Raw genomic sequence first — 16,245 nt, 5'->3', positions numbered from 1 at the left:
AGTTCTTCAGGGTCCGAGACACACACGGTGCGCCCGGTAGGTCAGGACAGGGGAGCCAAAGCGGGGAATCTGGAGGCACGGTCAGTCCCTCGTGCTGGAACCAGTGTGGGTACTAACGGGGTCCATCGGAGTTCCCGTGCCTGTTCCTTCGTTCCGGCGACGCATGACGCAAATTGCTGTGTGTGTGTGTGTGTGTGTGTCTGCCGGGGCGCTCACTGGTCCTTCAAATCATCTGCGCCTGGTGACGCCGTGAATTCATTTATACCAGCAGCGGTAGTTGTACGTCAGACTGCCATGAGGTCGCCGCGGAGTTTTGTTGGTCTGCTCTCCCTCGCAGTGTGTCGTTTCGGTGGTTGCAGACGACAGATAAAGAGCAGAGCTTCTCCCCTGGTTTATTTCCTCTTCTGTTTCCTTTCGACTTTTTGTCTCTTCTTATTTTAACCTTTTCTCATAGCCTATCGATTATTTTCTACCTCCGTAGCCTAATGAAATTATGCAAGAAACTAAAGTCGTTTTCTGCATTACGAGTAACTATATCTGCATTACGAGTAACTTGGTTTTAGTCGATTGATATTTCTTTTTTAATTGATTCCAAGCTGGGAACGCGTTTTATCTCATCGGACATTGTCATCATTCTCTTCAACAGATGACAACAAAATACAAATAAGACAGATTTATCAGGGAAAAAACATTAACATTTCACAATGTGATATAGAATAATTGAAGTATAAATTGTACTTAATTCATAATATATGTAATTCTTAATGTGATTGAAAAAATAGGCTCGTTCTCAAAATTAGTGGACCGCGCGTTGTTTCTAGGACCATGGACAGCTCCATGCACGAGTCCAGAACAGAAATATGCTGCCATCTGCTGCAAGGAATGAGATCTAGCCTGCGCACTTTGGAGCTCAGTGTGGTTTCTAAAGCCCTGATGATGAAAGAGTGAGTGAGAGTGAGTGAGAGAACTCGCTCACGCGTTTATTAAAATCCCATGCCTTCTATAGCCAAGGTCGTGTAACAAACAAACACCCGTCTATGAGTGTTCATGTTTCCAAACATAGCCTACTCAATAGCCTATTAAACCAATGATAGACCTACATTCGATTTTTTTCAACAGTTTTATATTGGCGTATTATATTACTTATGATTTCCATACCCGTGTTCTGCTTAAACATAAATACTGAGGTAAGATGCACATTTCACAACTTCTGAACACGCAAGCTTTTCTTTTGAATGTTCTCTATCCTGTAATGTATCCGCTGTGGTAGTCCTCTTCACTGTCTGTTGCCGATATGCTAAATACCTACATGATGCTCATAAACAAACGGATCTTATGAGGGCCAAGTGGTAAATCCCATAGAAACAAGTAATAATAGGCCTACATGAATTATTATTGTGTAATTATCATTTCACCGTGTAGTTAAGTAGGCCTACATAATGTCTATACTGTAAAATAAAAGTCCTACCCAACACGCGGACTTTGTGTACGCTACTCTATGATGCGATTCTGTTTCCCACCAACGGGCTAGTAGTGGCATGTGATAGGCCTACTACGCTGATAGCCTACACATTTTATACCGTCAAGGATTTGTTGCAGAGGAACTGGGCTATTCTCTCACAGAATGAATGGGCCTCTCACTCATTGCTTTTACATGTACTACAAAAATACAACAATTTCAAATCTCACCTTCTAATTTATGATAATAATATTTACAATTTTCAGTTTCAGTTTCCCAAACAAACACCTTGACTGCCCATCACCCACTAAATGCTATTTAAAGAAATGTTGCCTCTTAAATCAATAGATTATTCCCCCCTCAAAAGTTATTACATCACCAGTTACTCATTAATTAAAGTATTTTACATTAATCATTACAATTTAAATACACAAGTTAATGTACTTATCTATTTAGCGACATTCCACTGACACAAACCTACACACACACACACACACACACACACACACACACACACACACACACACACACACACACACACACACACACACACACACACACACACACACACACACACACACACACACACACACACACACACACACACCCTGCTGATTAACCAGAAAGTGAAAGAGCTGACCATGTTTGTTGAAAAAGAAACTCTGGTTATTTCACCTTCTGTTTTTGTGTTCAATGGCTGCATTGTTGTGCTGTGTGGCTGCATATTTTTCTATAGGCCCCGCAGGACAATTGGGAGACTGAATGCACCCATTTTGTGCTGGGGCTCACCAGGGGGGCTATAGCTTTGTCAACAGTGCAGAAAGTCCCAGGGGGACACCAGGGTAGGGCAGGTGGCGGCTCTGCTCTGCTCAAATCTGTGAACATCTGGGGGTCGACGGTGTGCTCGAACGCTCCCCTCAGCCCTGAGAGAGCTATAGGCCCGAGCATCCAGAACCACCAGCGACTACACCAGGGAGAGGGACAGGGAGTGATATCAACTGGAGAGAGTGAAAGGGAGAGAGGACCAGAGAGAGAGGTAGCCATCTGGAGTGAATGTATTAGAAGAGAGGGTAGGCTGGGTGGGGGTATATCAGGTGTACTGGTGAGGGCTGAGAGAGCTGGGTCATGTGCTCGCGTGTGGGAGCCACTAGTCTTTATGATGTTGCTGCTGGTGGTGATGTGGGTGGTGGTGATAGTGGAGAAGACAGTGATAGTGAGCTGGGGCGTATGACTGAAGCCTTGTGTCTAGAGGTCAGGCCTCGGTTAAGGTACGTAGATCCAGGTGGACCAGAGAGCGAGGCTCGCTCAGCTGGGGTGGAGCAGATAGCAAGGCTGACACTGCCTGGGAGAAAAGCACATAGAAAGGCTCGTAGTGAGGACTACAGAGAGATGGACAGGGAGAGAGCAGGAGAGAGGAATAGAGACCGTGATAGGGAGAGGGACAGAGAACGAGGGACGGCAGAAGAGAGAAATAGAGCGAGAGAGAGGGACAGCGATAAAGAGAGTGCAGGTGACAGAAATAGAGACCGTGAGACGGAGAGAGATAGAGACAGAGAGACCAGAGACCAAGACAGAGACAAAGCGAGTGACTGGGATAGAAACAGGGACAGAGACAGAGAGAGAATATGGGACAGAGAGGACCAGAGCAGCAGGACACAAAGCTTTTCAAACAGTAACGCCAACCCTCTTCAAACCATGGAGGCTCCTGAGGGTCAGGGGAGACTGCAGAGAGGACTACCCTCACCTGGACGCCCCTACGCCAGTTACCAACGATCTAGCACCACCCTCAGGTCTCCACGCCAAGCCTCCGGCTCCATCTCTCCCGCCTTACTCCGCCCATCCATCCGAATCAGAACCTCCACTCTGTCACCAAGGAGACTGTCGCCAAGGACGGACATCACGGAAATGCGACGTGGCATATACACGGTTAGAGAGCCAGGGTCAGGGATTGGCCGATTGTCCCCGAGAAGAAGGACTCGGACATGCCTCTTCTCCCACAGCAGCTTAGAGCTGGAAGAGGAAGAGGAGGAGGAAGAAGAGGGAGAAGAAGAGGAGGAGGAAGAGGAGGAGGGAGAAGGGGGTAGTGGTGTGATGGGGGTGGTGACTCAGACCCTGACTCCGGCTGTGCCCTTGTCCCCTGCTCCAGCAGCGATGGATAGGAGGATGACTAAAAGAGAGAGGAAAAGGATGAAGAGTCTGAGGAGGAGGCAGAGGAGGAGAGAGAGATGGAGACAGAGCCAGCTGCAGGAGACTAGACAGGTGAGAGAGACCGCATTTGATTTGCTGTCTACTTTCAGGGTGAAGAACCATCTAACATTAAATGATAAAATACTGAACTTCCCCTTGAATACAAGATTATTGCTGCTCAGCAGTATACTCCCACTGGGCACAAACTGGTTAAATCAATGTTGTTTCAACGTAATTTGTCAACGTATTGTGATGTGGAATCTAGGTGGAAAATATATTGGATTTGAAAAAAGTAATCAACGTAAAATGTTGTTTTGAGGGTAGAATTTCAACCATTATGTCATCATAGTAACTAATTTTCAACATAGACAAACCTTGTATAAAATATGTTGAGTCTGTACCTTTGAAACAATGTCAGATCTTCAACGTAATATCCACTATAAGAAAAATAACGATAGTCTGAGCAGCACCTCCTACTGGAGAGTTGATCTATCTACAGCGTTCCCTTTGTTTCTCATCCAGGGTATTAACCAAGCCCAGCCCTGCTGTTGTTTTGATATTTGTCACTGACTATAACCAATGTGCTATCATAAGAGTGATTGTTGAGAAATGTCCACTAAATAGATTCACTGTTGCTATCGAAGTCATTCGAAAGGGTAGGTTCAACAGAGCAAACAAAACCATACTTCATCAATGAGCCTACAATGAGCCTAAAGTATTCACCCCCCTTGGCATTTTTCCTATTTTGTTGCCTTACAACCTGGAATTTAAATGGATTTTGGGGTTTGTATCATTTGATTTACACAACATGCCTAAAACTTTTAAGATGCAAAATATTTTTTATTGTGAAACAAACAAGAAATAAGACCAAAAACCAGAAAACTTGAGCGTGCATAACTATCAATACTTTGTAGAGCCACCTTTTGCAGTAATTACAGCTGCAAGTCTCTTGGGGTATGTCTATAAGCTTGGCACATCTAGCCACTGCGATTTTTGCCCATTCTTCAAGGCAAAACTGCTCCAGCTCCTTCAAGTTGGATGGGTGCCGCTGGTGTACAGTAATCTTTAAGTCATACCACAGATTCTCAATTGGATTGAGGTCTGGGCTTTGACTAGGCCATTCCAAGACATTTAAATGTTTCCCCTTAAACCACTCAAGTGTTGCTTTAGCAGTATGCTTAGGGTCATTGTCCTGCTAGAAGGTGAACCTCCGTCCCAGTCTCAAATCTCTGGAAGACTGAAACAGGTTTCCCTCAAGAATTTCCGTAATCCTTGATGGCCAAAAAGCTCAATTTTAGTCTCATCTGACCAGAGTACCTTCTTCCATATGTTTGGGGAGTCTCCCACATGGCTTTTGGCGAACACCAAACGTGTTTGCTTATTTCTTTCTTCAAGCAATGGCTTTTTTCTGGCCACTCTTCCGTAAAGCCCAGCTCAGTGGAGTGTATGGCTTAAAGTGGTCCTATGGACAGATACTCCAATCTCCACTGTGGAGCTTTGCAGCTTATCTTTGGTCTCTTTGTTGCCTCTCTGATTAATGCCCTCCTTGCCTGGTCCATGAGTTTTGGTGGGCGGCCCTCTCTTGGCAGGTTTGTTGTGGTGCCATATTCTTTCAAATGTTTTATAATGGATGTAATGGCGCTCCATGCATGGGATGTTCAAAGTTTCAGATATTTTTTGATAACCCAACCCTGATCTGTACTTCTCCACAACTTTGTCCCTGACCTGTTTGGAGAACTCCTTGGTATTCATGGTATCGCTTGCTTGGTGGTGCCCCTTGCTTAGTGGTGTTGCAGACTCTGGGGCCTTTCAGAACAGGTGTGTGTATATACTGAGATCATGTGACAGATCATGTGACACTTAGATTGCACACAGGTGGATTTTATTTAACTAATTATGTGACTTCTGAAGGTAATTGGTTGCACCAGATCTTATTTAGGGGCTTCATAGGGGGTGAATACATATGCACATACCACTTTTCCGTTATTTATTTTTTAGAATTTTTTGAAACAAGTTATTTTTTTAATTTCACCAATTTTGTGTATGTCCATTACATGAAATCCAAATAAAAATCCATTTAAATGACAGGTTGTAATGCAATAAAGTAGGAAAAACGCCAAGGGGGATGAATAGTTTTGAGAAGTAATTCAGCCCAGAATTCAACTAAAAATAGACAATACATATAGGCCTAGGGTTTCAAGTTTTGGTTGATTTCCAATGTAATCTACAAGTTAATAATAAATATGTTGGATTCACGTCTCCATCTCATCCAAAAATCTAAGTTAAACAATAGGATAAATTAAACTGTGTTTAAAGTGCATTTAAAGTTTGATTTGACGTGATTTAGTGCTATTCTTTAACTTAGATTTGTGGTTGAAACGTAGACGTGAATCCAACATATAATTTATACATTTTTAGACAAACTGGAATTAAAGCCAGAGTCAGTGGCACAGATGTCCAAGCAGAAGAAACATCTCCTTCAAATGTTGATGTTTGGTTGCGTTGACAACCAAACGCAATTCAATATCACTTTTGCAATACGGTAAATAGTCTATTAATTTGCGACAAGTTAACAAATTATATGTTGGATTCACATCTCCATCTCAACCAAAAATAAAGGTTAAAGAAATTAAAGAATATGATTAAGCCAGTGGCTCAGATCGAACAATCCAAGCAGTAGATACATCTCCATTAAATGTTGATATTAGGTTGTGTTGTCAACCAAATACAATTCAATATTACTTTTGTAAGACAGTAAATTGCTTAATGTTAAGGCTATCTTGCAAACTAATGTAACAGTATTAATTCAACCTTAAAACGAGTAACAGATCCATGGCTACATTTTGAGGTTACTGTAACAATAAATATTCTTATGTAATCATAGAAAGTGTGCATGTTCAGGGTAGCAGGTCTGTGGAAATCCTCACAATTGCTATAATAATCTGCACAGAATTTCAAACGGCATTGATCACTTGCACCATGTACTTTAATCCAATCCAGGTCATTTTGTTGTGCTATTAGATGACGCACAGCGATAAGACATTAAGTTGTTGTATAAATAAACTAAATATCTAACGTTGTATTCCCATTTGAACTTTGCTGTGCTTTTAAATGGTTGAAAGCACAGTGATAACACATTTACTGTAGGTGACAACTAAACCAACAATCAGACACTGATTTTCCATTGGAATTTGGTTGAGTTTTTAGATGGTTGAAAGCATAGTGACAATACATTGGGAATTCAGCAAACTTTTTGAGAAGGTGAAAATAGGTTGGAATGTCAGTGATCAACGTATGTACCAAATGTTTCCCAGTTCTCCATGTTGAAATGACATGGTATGCCCAATCGGCTGTGTGTATCTTTTCCTTTAATTTACCTGAAGGAAAGGGCTACGAACCCATGAACAATTCAGGACATTGGGTTGTTGTATAAAAACCTTAAGCTCTACAACAACAGTGTGTCATTAACACAAATACCAAGCAGTGCGCTGTGTGTGACGACATGCGTGTTTCTGCACACTGTAGCATTTGCATACTGGCGTATATCATATGTAAATAGTTCAGCTCTGTAGCAGACAGCCAATGTGTCTCAATAGACGAGGTTCCAGTTTGTTTCTTTAGCCAACATGTCCCTGTGCCAAACAAGACATGGCAAGGACGGAGCTTTGTTGTATGCAGACAAAAGCGGGTGGTGTAGGCACATGAAGTTTATTTTACCCAAAGTGAATGAGGCATTTATTGACAAAAACGAGGCAGCCATGTACTATACTGTGGAACAAAAGTGAATTGTTCCCTCACCTCTCTCTCTCTCTCTGCATTACATGTTCAGTAACTGTGTGGGATTATTTACTGACTCTCAACAGGCCCATCAATGTCATGGGATGTGTGTGCCTGCCTGCCTGCATGTGTCTGCATCACAGGAGGTTGGTGGCACCTTCATTGGGGGGGACGGGCTCATGGTAGAGGCTGGAGCGGAATGGTATCTAATACATGGGTTCCATTTGTTTGATGCCATTCCATTCGCTCCGTTCCAGACATTATTATGAGCCGTCCTCCCCTCAGGAGCCTCCACTGTGCATGTGCGTGTGCATGTGGCCTGTGTGTGTGTGCGCGTGTATGTGAGTGTGGGTGTCCCGCTGACTCTAAACAAGCCCCATCAGCGGCCAGCTTGACTCAATAGCCATTGTCTGTGCAGTTAAAGTGGGGTTATATCTGAATTGGCTGCATGATGATGCTTGGGCAGAGAGCCCTTCAAAACCACCCAAACAAAAGAACAGATTCCAGTTGGATTGGCCGGTGCAGATCCATAGTCACGTTGCTGGACTGGAATGATTGTGACTGGCTGTTGTGTTGTTTCTGACATCATTCTCTGTGGGCATGATGGCAAATAGTATATGTAGAAGCTGCCATACACATTACACATACAATGTTCTCCTAGCTGAGATTGGTTTTGTGCATTGTTATGAATAACTTGCTATGGATGGAGTTATGGAGTTGGCTAGATTACTACTTGAAGATGCCAGTTTGAATGCTGTGAGTGGAAATTACACTTTTGTACTGAGGAGTTGGATAATACTCCAAGGCAAAATATAGTACTAGGGTAAATCAAAATCCTGTATACACCGTGGGTTCACAGGGTCAGGATTTATGAACACTGAATTAAAAACACACCGTAGTTGTGGCTACTATCGTTATACACTATATATACAAAAGTATGTGGACACCCCTTCAAATTAGTGGATTTGGCTATTTCAGCCACACCCGTTGCTGACAGGTGTATAAAATTGAGCACACAGCCACGCAATCTCCATAGACAAACATTGGCAGTAGAATGGCCTTACTGAAGAGCTCATTGACTTTCAACGTGGCACCGTCCTAGGATGCCACCTGTCAGTCTGTCAAATTTCTGCCCTGCTAGAGCTGCCCCAGTCAACTGTCAGTGCTGTTATTGTGAAGTGGAAACAGCTAGGAGCAACAACGGCTCAGCAACAAAGTGGTAGGCCACACAAGCTCACAGAACGGGACCGCCGAGTGCTGAAGCGCCTAGCGCGTAAAAATAGTCTGTCCTCGGTTGCAACACTCACTACCGAGTTCCAAACTGCCTCTGGAAACAACGTCAGCACAAGAACTGTGGTCCTCTGTAGCTCAGCTGGTAGAGCACGGCGCTTGTAACGCCAAGGTAGTGGGTTCGATCCCCGGGACCACCCATACACAAAAATGTATGCACGCATGACTGTAAGTCGCTTTGGATAAAAGCGTCTGCTAAATGGCAAATTATTATTATTATAACTGTTCGTCGGGAGCTTCATGAAATGGGTTTCCATGGCTGAGCAGCTGCACACAAGCCTAATATCACCATGCGCAATGCCAAGTATCGGCTGGAGTGGTGTAAAGCTCGCCGCCATTGGACTCTGGAGCAATGGAAACGCGTTCTCTGAAGTGATGAATCACGCTTCACCATCTGGCAGTCCGACGCACAAATCTGAGTTTGGCTGACGCCAGGAGAACGCAACCTGCCACAATGCATTGTGCCAAGTGTAAAGTTTGGTGGAGGAGGAATAATGGTCTGGGGCTGTTGTTCATGGTCCGGGCTAGGCCCTTTAGTTCCAGTGAAGGGAAATCTTAACGCTATAGCATACAATGACATTCTAGACGATTCTGTGCTTCCAACTTTGTGGCAACAGTTTGGGGAAGGCACTTTCCTGTTTCAGCATGACAATGCCCCCGTGCACAAAGCGAGGTCCATACATAAATGATTTGCCAAGATCGTTGTGGAAAAACTTGACTGACCTGCACAGAGCCCTGACCTCAACCCCATCAAACACTTTTGGGATGAATTGGAACGCAGACAGCGAGCCAGGCCTAATGGCCCAACATCAGTGCCCGACCTCACTAATGCTCTTGTGGCTGAATGGGAGCAGGTCCACGCAGCAATGTTCAAACAACTCCATGGGCTCCAGGCTCCAGGCTCTTGTAGGCTACATGCATATACCTAACCCCAGGATAGAAGGGGAGGGATGGGAGCCCTGAGGGGGAGTAGGATGAAGATACCCCCAGGCGGTGATCCAGAGTCCGTATTTTGTCCCTGATATGAGGGGGGAGTGAGTCGACTGTGGATCTCTCTCGCTCTCTCTCTCACTCTCTCTCTCTCTCTCTCTCTCTCTCTGTCTGTCTTTCAAAAAGCAAGCGACTTCCTGGTAACAATAAGGTAGAATAGATACATTTAAAAACAAATACAATGTGCTTGAGGTGTGTATTAATCCGTTTTTATCAGTGTCTTGTGATGGTCCCCTAGAGCATTTTTGGGGGGAGGAACTCAGTCCTGCTTTCAACTTTCTCTTGAAAGTTGTGATAGTAGAATACACAAGGTGCAATCTTTAGTTTTCCTCTTGTTAAATCAGTCATTGGATACCATAGAGAGCTATTTATAACTTGTCAGAAATGTCCAGATCAACTCAACTAGCCCATTTTAGCTAGGTTTTTTTATCCCATAGATTTTGTTGTAATGTTTGAGTCATTCAAATATCACATGAATTAACATTAGACACGGCAAAATGTATAGAAGTGTAAGACAATTAGCTTTAAAACAGCAACGTTTTCTCTGCACTCCATAACAAAATGTGTAGAATTTAAGGAAATCATATTTTAACCTGCAACATTTTCTCTCCGCCAACAAGAGGGATGTGTATAGTTTATGTCATGAACAGTGCTTTTGCCCATAGAAATAGACCTGACGTGCATGCGGGGGGGGGGGGGGGGGGGGGGGGGTCAGGGCGAGGGATGTTCCCCAATGCTGGAAGGGGGGCCTGAGTGAAAAAGTTTGGGAACCCCTGCCCTAGAGTGTCTGAAGAACTGAGCTGACTGCTTCCTATTTTCTACCAAATTTCTCACATCTTAGCTTTCCCTCCAACAAAATAGTTGTTTCTACTGCCCCAGTTCAAACCTAAATTAGGTGCCAGGCTTATAAATGGCTTAGTGGGATGTCAGACTTTTCCTAGATTTAGAGTACCTGCTAATGCAAACCCATCTCCAAGTTAATAATTTAACACGCTTATTGGACTCAGACTGTCTTCGCTTTTAATGACTGGAGCAAAACAGCTCTCTATAAAAGCTTTGATTCATCACTATGCTACTGTATACACTTGTATTCTTGACTAACTGACATTTGTCAGAATAATATATTGGAAGATTATATAGGCCTAGCATTATTACAAACAGTGGCTTACTTCACCGGTTACCTAATTTCACCATTTTATTTCATATCTACCAAACTCTCAACTCATCTCCCTTCATCAGGCCTGCACTGGTACACCTGCCCACACCTCAAATATAGATTCATGGAATAGAATATCAGGGGGAAAAGAACACATTCTCACAAATGGCTACTACCAGCTGACACAGTCACTTGAAATCATGCGCAGTCTGTTTGACGAGCGGCTGTCAAAGCCTCATTTGAGATTCATAAAGAGTTCAAAGGTTATATGGGTTATATTTACATGGCTGGGTGTCTCTCTCTGCCTTCAGGAGTACAACTCATCAGCATGTATTTTAATATTATGGTCATGAGACCTTACAACCTTGAATGGGTTGTGTCGTTCTGCCATTTTCTGTCCTAGACTTCCACAGGAAACCCAACTGATCTGTCAGTTTTTTTCCTGTTATATTGAAAAAGCTATGCAACCCTGTTGTCATGTTCTGTGTCTCTGCAGAGTTCGACAGGGAACCCATCGAGCAGCAGTGAGGAGGAGGATGTGAGTGCTGGGGACAGAGAGGGCTTCATCTGCGCTGTCTGTCTGGACGTTTACTTCAGCCCCTACATGTGCCACCCCTGTAACCACATCTTCTGTGAGCCCTGCCTCCGTACCCTGGCCAAGAACAGCCCAACCAACACCCCCTGCCCACTCTGCAGGACCACCATCACTCACGTCTTCTTCCAGAAGGGTGAGCACAGTATCCAAACCCTTTTCTCCTTGTCTCTCTCATGACCACTGCTCTATAAAAGACTGCAGTTGGAAGAGCCATGGTGGAACCATCTATAATGGGTACCAGTCTGTTTAGCCAAAGAAGCATATGACATGGAGTACAAGGAGTGGAATAGCTAAACAGACTGGTACCAAGGCTAGGAACCATCCAGTACTTCCACCGATCAGTGGTCACAAAGGGACAAAAGTAAGGAAAGGAAATTGTTGTAGAGAATTGGAACATACTACTTTACTTGAAGACACGCCACAGTTATCATCGTCCACAAAAGGAACAGCTGTACTGCATTTATGACTATTCATGCTGTTTAGATCATTAACAGATCAAGACAAACATACTTATCTGGACATGGTGCATTACTGAGGCGCAACTATCTGTGTGTTTGATCCTGCAGTTCCTCTAGGGAATGTTACACACCTTGGGTTCAGCACTGGCCAGGAAATACAACAGAATCAACCTTCTATTTCAACACATGAATACGATGGAGGGCTGTAGACTGAAGAAGGACAGTTTTCAAACCTGCCACAGCAAAGCTTATGTAGCCTAGCTACGTTCACATGGGTCACACGTAGAAACTATAAACTTGTTGCACACTGTAAGGTGATTGATTGCAGGTGATTTGTGTGCTAAGTGTAACGTGAGAACCTCATACCCATTAAGGGTACTTAATATTTGGACAGTGTGGTTTTAAATGGGATTATACTGCTGATTATCCAAGCCAAGGTCACACTAGGAACAACAGTAGTTGTCTGAGAGGAGAGACAGCGACAGACAGAGTGCCTTGAACCACTTCAAATCCTACACTTATTTTATCTTCAAAAATGCTGATTCCTTTATGTATCACACATGAATACAAAAGTGCAAACATTTAACTATTAGAAAATATAGAAAATCTACCAGAATCTACCCAAATAGTTAGAGATAAACAGTGATGGCGTTTGATACTAAGATAATGAGATAGTAAACCAAAGAAGGGCCTTTTATTGTTCTTTGTCTGTGTTGCAGAGTTGAACCACACAGCACGGACGTTCTTCCCAAAGGAATACCTCTCCCGGAAACAGACTTTCCAGAAGGCAAATTGTGCAAAATGGCCGCTCCCAAGCTGCAGGAAACTTTTCCGTATTTTTGGAGGTGAGTGTTATTGACTCTACTGTTTAGACTTGATTAAGCAAGCTTATTGGTTCTACTTTTTAGAAATAAGATGACCAAATGGTAATGTATTTATTTGTTTATTATCATTATGTTATGATTACAGAATTATTATTTATTACTTACTGTACACTTTCTATTCCAAGATTAATGTAGATGCAGAAGAAAAGTTGGAATAACCAGATTTTTCCGTCATTCCAACCCCTCTCCAGGTTTCCATAGGCAAGCTAGTCCGATAGCCAGGCGTCAGTTTCCCCACGGGGGGTACCGTCTAGACGCCATGGACTTTGAGGACAATTCTCGCGGCTGGCACTTCGACATGGACATGGTCATTATCTATATCTACTCTGTCAACTGGATCATCGGCTTCATCATCTTCTGCTTTCTCTGCTACTTCTTCTTCCCTTCCTTCTAAAGACAGATGTATAGATGGGTAGATGGATGGATGGATGGATGGAAGGATGGATGGATGGATGGATGGATGGATGGATGGATGGATGGAGGAAACGAGGCAGAGTAAGTTACAGACAAATTGGAGATGTGCTTGGTAGAATACAACCAACAGTGTTCCAGCTGATCCCTATTGAATTGAGGAAACAGGGTACCATATGGGGGGCATTGGAGAATTACATGATCTCTACACAGTCAACCTATAATATCACTAAGGCACCGTTACAAGTCTAATGGAAACAAGGAACAACAAAAAGGTACCTGGATTGATTCTAAGTTTGGCAATTTTGTGAACTTGGGACCCTAGAGTTGCTCTTTAGGTGGTCCTTTACATGTGAGATATGTCAGATTTTTTTAAAAATAATAATTTACGATGAAATAAATAAAAAATCTGAAACTTCTATCTGCGCAAACACCGTTTAACTTGGTGCTGTAAAATTATATCTGCAATCCAGTCACACAATACCGGGTTGTCAATCAAACATAATTATTTGAAAGATGATATACTTATTGAGTCATAATAATAATGTAATATGCCATTTAGCAGACACTTTTATCCAAAGCGACTTACAGTCATGTGTGCATACATCTTTACGTATGGGTGGTCCCGGGGATCCAACCCACTACCCTGGCGTTACAAGCGCCATGCTCTACCAATTGAGCTACAGAGGACCACATGAAAGAGGAAGAAATCACAAAACAGTTCTGAGATCTGGGACTTGAAAAATACTAATTATCTCAAAACTATACATTTTGCAGATAGACCCTTATAGTCCCAAGTCCTTGATTATTCATATCATAGGTTCTGGTCCTCTTTTTAAATTACTTTGATTTTGTTTCACCACTTATTCAGAAGAATGGCCATAATGTAAGCTCTTTATGGCAAAATCAAATAAATACAGGTGCCTTAGAGCATATTTAATTAAGGCCCTTAGGAGAGGCATTGCTGTTTTTGTCTTGTTCTATATCAATATGAAAACCTCCATGGAAGGGGTATTTCACAAAAATTGCAAACTTACTACATTTTATTGATATCTAAAAAGTAGTTTACTGACTTTGGGTGTCAGAGACCAGAAAACTATATCAGTTTACTCATCCAGAGCTAAACTTTAACAATGTTGCTAGTTATTCATAGGATACAGTGTATTTGTCGTTTTAGGGAACGATCACTTTAACAAATGCATGATGAACATTAATTAATATTTTTGATGATATCATTAGAAAGAAGGATATTTTCTTTATTTAATCATTAAATGTCTGTACTTTTCTATTTAAATTTTAAATAATTTTAGCATTCTGTGCCAGATAGAACCTTATGGCTGAACCCAGATTGACATTTCAGAGCCATAAGGTTCTATCTGCGATTGCAACCCCCTAAAAAAAAAGATTGACAAATGTCTTAGGATTTTGATACTCTGCACTTTAGGTACCTTCACGGTGAGGACCTTAATGGGTTATGAAAGAAAAATTCTCTATAAAACATTGCTAAGATATTGGATGTGAAAACTTTAATGCTCAATATCTCAGAACCATGCTTTGCGCAGCTAGATAGAACCTTATAGTCCCCAGGTCCCAAGGTCTTATAGCAATTTGTAAGCCACCTTCACTCCTGCCAGAAGTACAACTCTGATCAATAATTTCGAATGGTTTGTTTTACTGATATATACAGAAAACAGTTACATACAAGTAATGTTATTTTATTTTCATTTTTCGGCTTTTCCTCTACTACTCATTTAAAAAATGGGTTTCTCAGCAGTGTGTCTTTGAAGTGAATTGTGGATCCAATTCATTCTCTTCAGCTCTAAATGCCTCTCATGGTTATTGTGTAATTTTTTATCTGTTTCTTTCTGGCATCAGAGCACTCCTTGTGTATGTAGTCTTTGCAATTCAAAGTATTCACAATGCCATTTCTTGAAATCAGCAATTGTGCTATTAGAGTATTGGGTAACAAGAGTATTGTACAATTGATTTGTACAATTCCTTACAGTAAAAAGGAAATTACTTGAAGAAATGCACCACTTTGTTTTTGTGTTGAAACAATCCGACTGGATGTTTTCCTTTTTAATGAGTCTCAGTCAACGTGCAAGGCCAATGTTCTTCATAGCACATTATCTTGACAACATCACACACAAGAGTGTTGGGTGCAAAATCTGTGATTCCCTGCTTCTACTGTTGAAAGAACCCTGCTGTAATTGATGTTCATTTTGACTATTATATGGCCTATTCTGTTTGGGGATGTTTTGGTCATATTGTTTATCTTTAGGGACTCTGTGACTTGGGTCTTTTCACTGTTTTGAATAAAAAAATGTAGATCGGTATACTGACTTTTTTACTGGAATGTTGTCACCCTCCATTCAAATACTGATACACCACCACCACCACCATCAAGAGGCGACTCTGGGATGCTGACCTAGGCAGAGTTGCAAAGAAAAAGCCATATCTCAGACTGGCCAATATAAAGAAAAGATTAAGGTGGGCAGTCTGAGATATGGCTTTTTCTTTGCAACTGCCTAGAAGGTCAGCATCCCGGAGTCGCCTCTTCACTGTTGACGTTGAGACTGGGGTTTTGTGGGTACTATTTAATGAAGCTGCCAGTTGAGGACCTGTGAGGTGTCTTTTTCTCAAACTAGACACTCTAATGTATTTGTCCTCTTGCTCAGTTGTGCACCGGGGCCTCCCAATCCTCTTTCTATTCTGGTTAGAGCCAGTTTGCGCTGTTCTGTGAAGGGAGTAGTACACAGCGTTGTACGAGATCTTCAGTTTCTTGGCAATTTCTCGCATGGAATAGCCTTCATTTCTCAGAACAAGCATAGACTGATGAGTTTCAGAAGAAAGTTATTTGTTTCTGGCCATTTTGAGCCTGTAATCGAACCCACAATTGCTGATGCTCCAGATACTCAACTAGTCTCAAGAAGGCCAGTTGTATTGCTTCTTTAATCAGCACAACAGTTTTCAGCTGTGCTAACATAATTGCAAAAGGGTTTTCTAATGATCAATTAGCCTTTTAAAATGATAAACTT

At 42.3% G+C, this 16,245-nt stretch overlaps 1 protein-coding gene across 1 annotated transcript; it reads left to right on the top strand.

Annotated features, from left to right (window-relative positions):
* Nucleotides 1-3,550: 3,550 nt before the first annotated feature.
* rnf180a (ring finger protein 180a) lies at nt 3,551-13,190 on the top strand (the record flags this gene model as incomplete). The annotated part of the gene is made up of 4 exons (XM_084177237.1): nt 3,551-3,718; nt 11,356-11,587; nt 12,632-12,757; nt 12,988-13,190. The coding sequence occupies 4 exons, from the start codon at nt 3,551-3,553 to the stop codon at nt 13,188-13,190; spliced, it is 729 nt and encodes a 242-aa protein (XP_084033363.1).
* Nucleotides 13,191-16,245: the final 3,055 nt, after the last annotated feature.

The sequence above is a fragment of the Coregonus lavaretus genome (genome assembly GCF_964263955.1).
Source record: "Coregonus lavaretus genome assembly, chromosome: 14".
Classification (NCBI taxonomy): Eukaryota; Metazoa; Chordata; class Actinopteri; order Salmoniformes; family Salmonidae; genus Coregonus; species Coregonus lavaretus.
The sequence above is the reverse complement of the archived record's forward strand: the minus strand, read 5'-3'. Positions and strand labels throughout refer to the sequence as shown.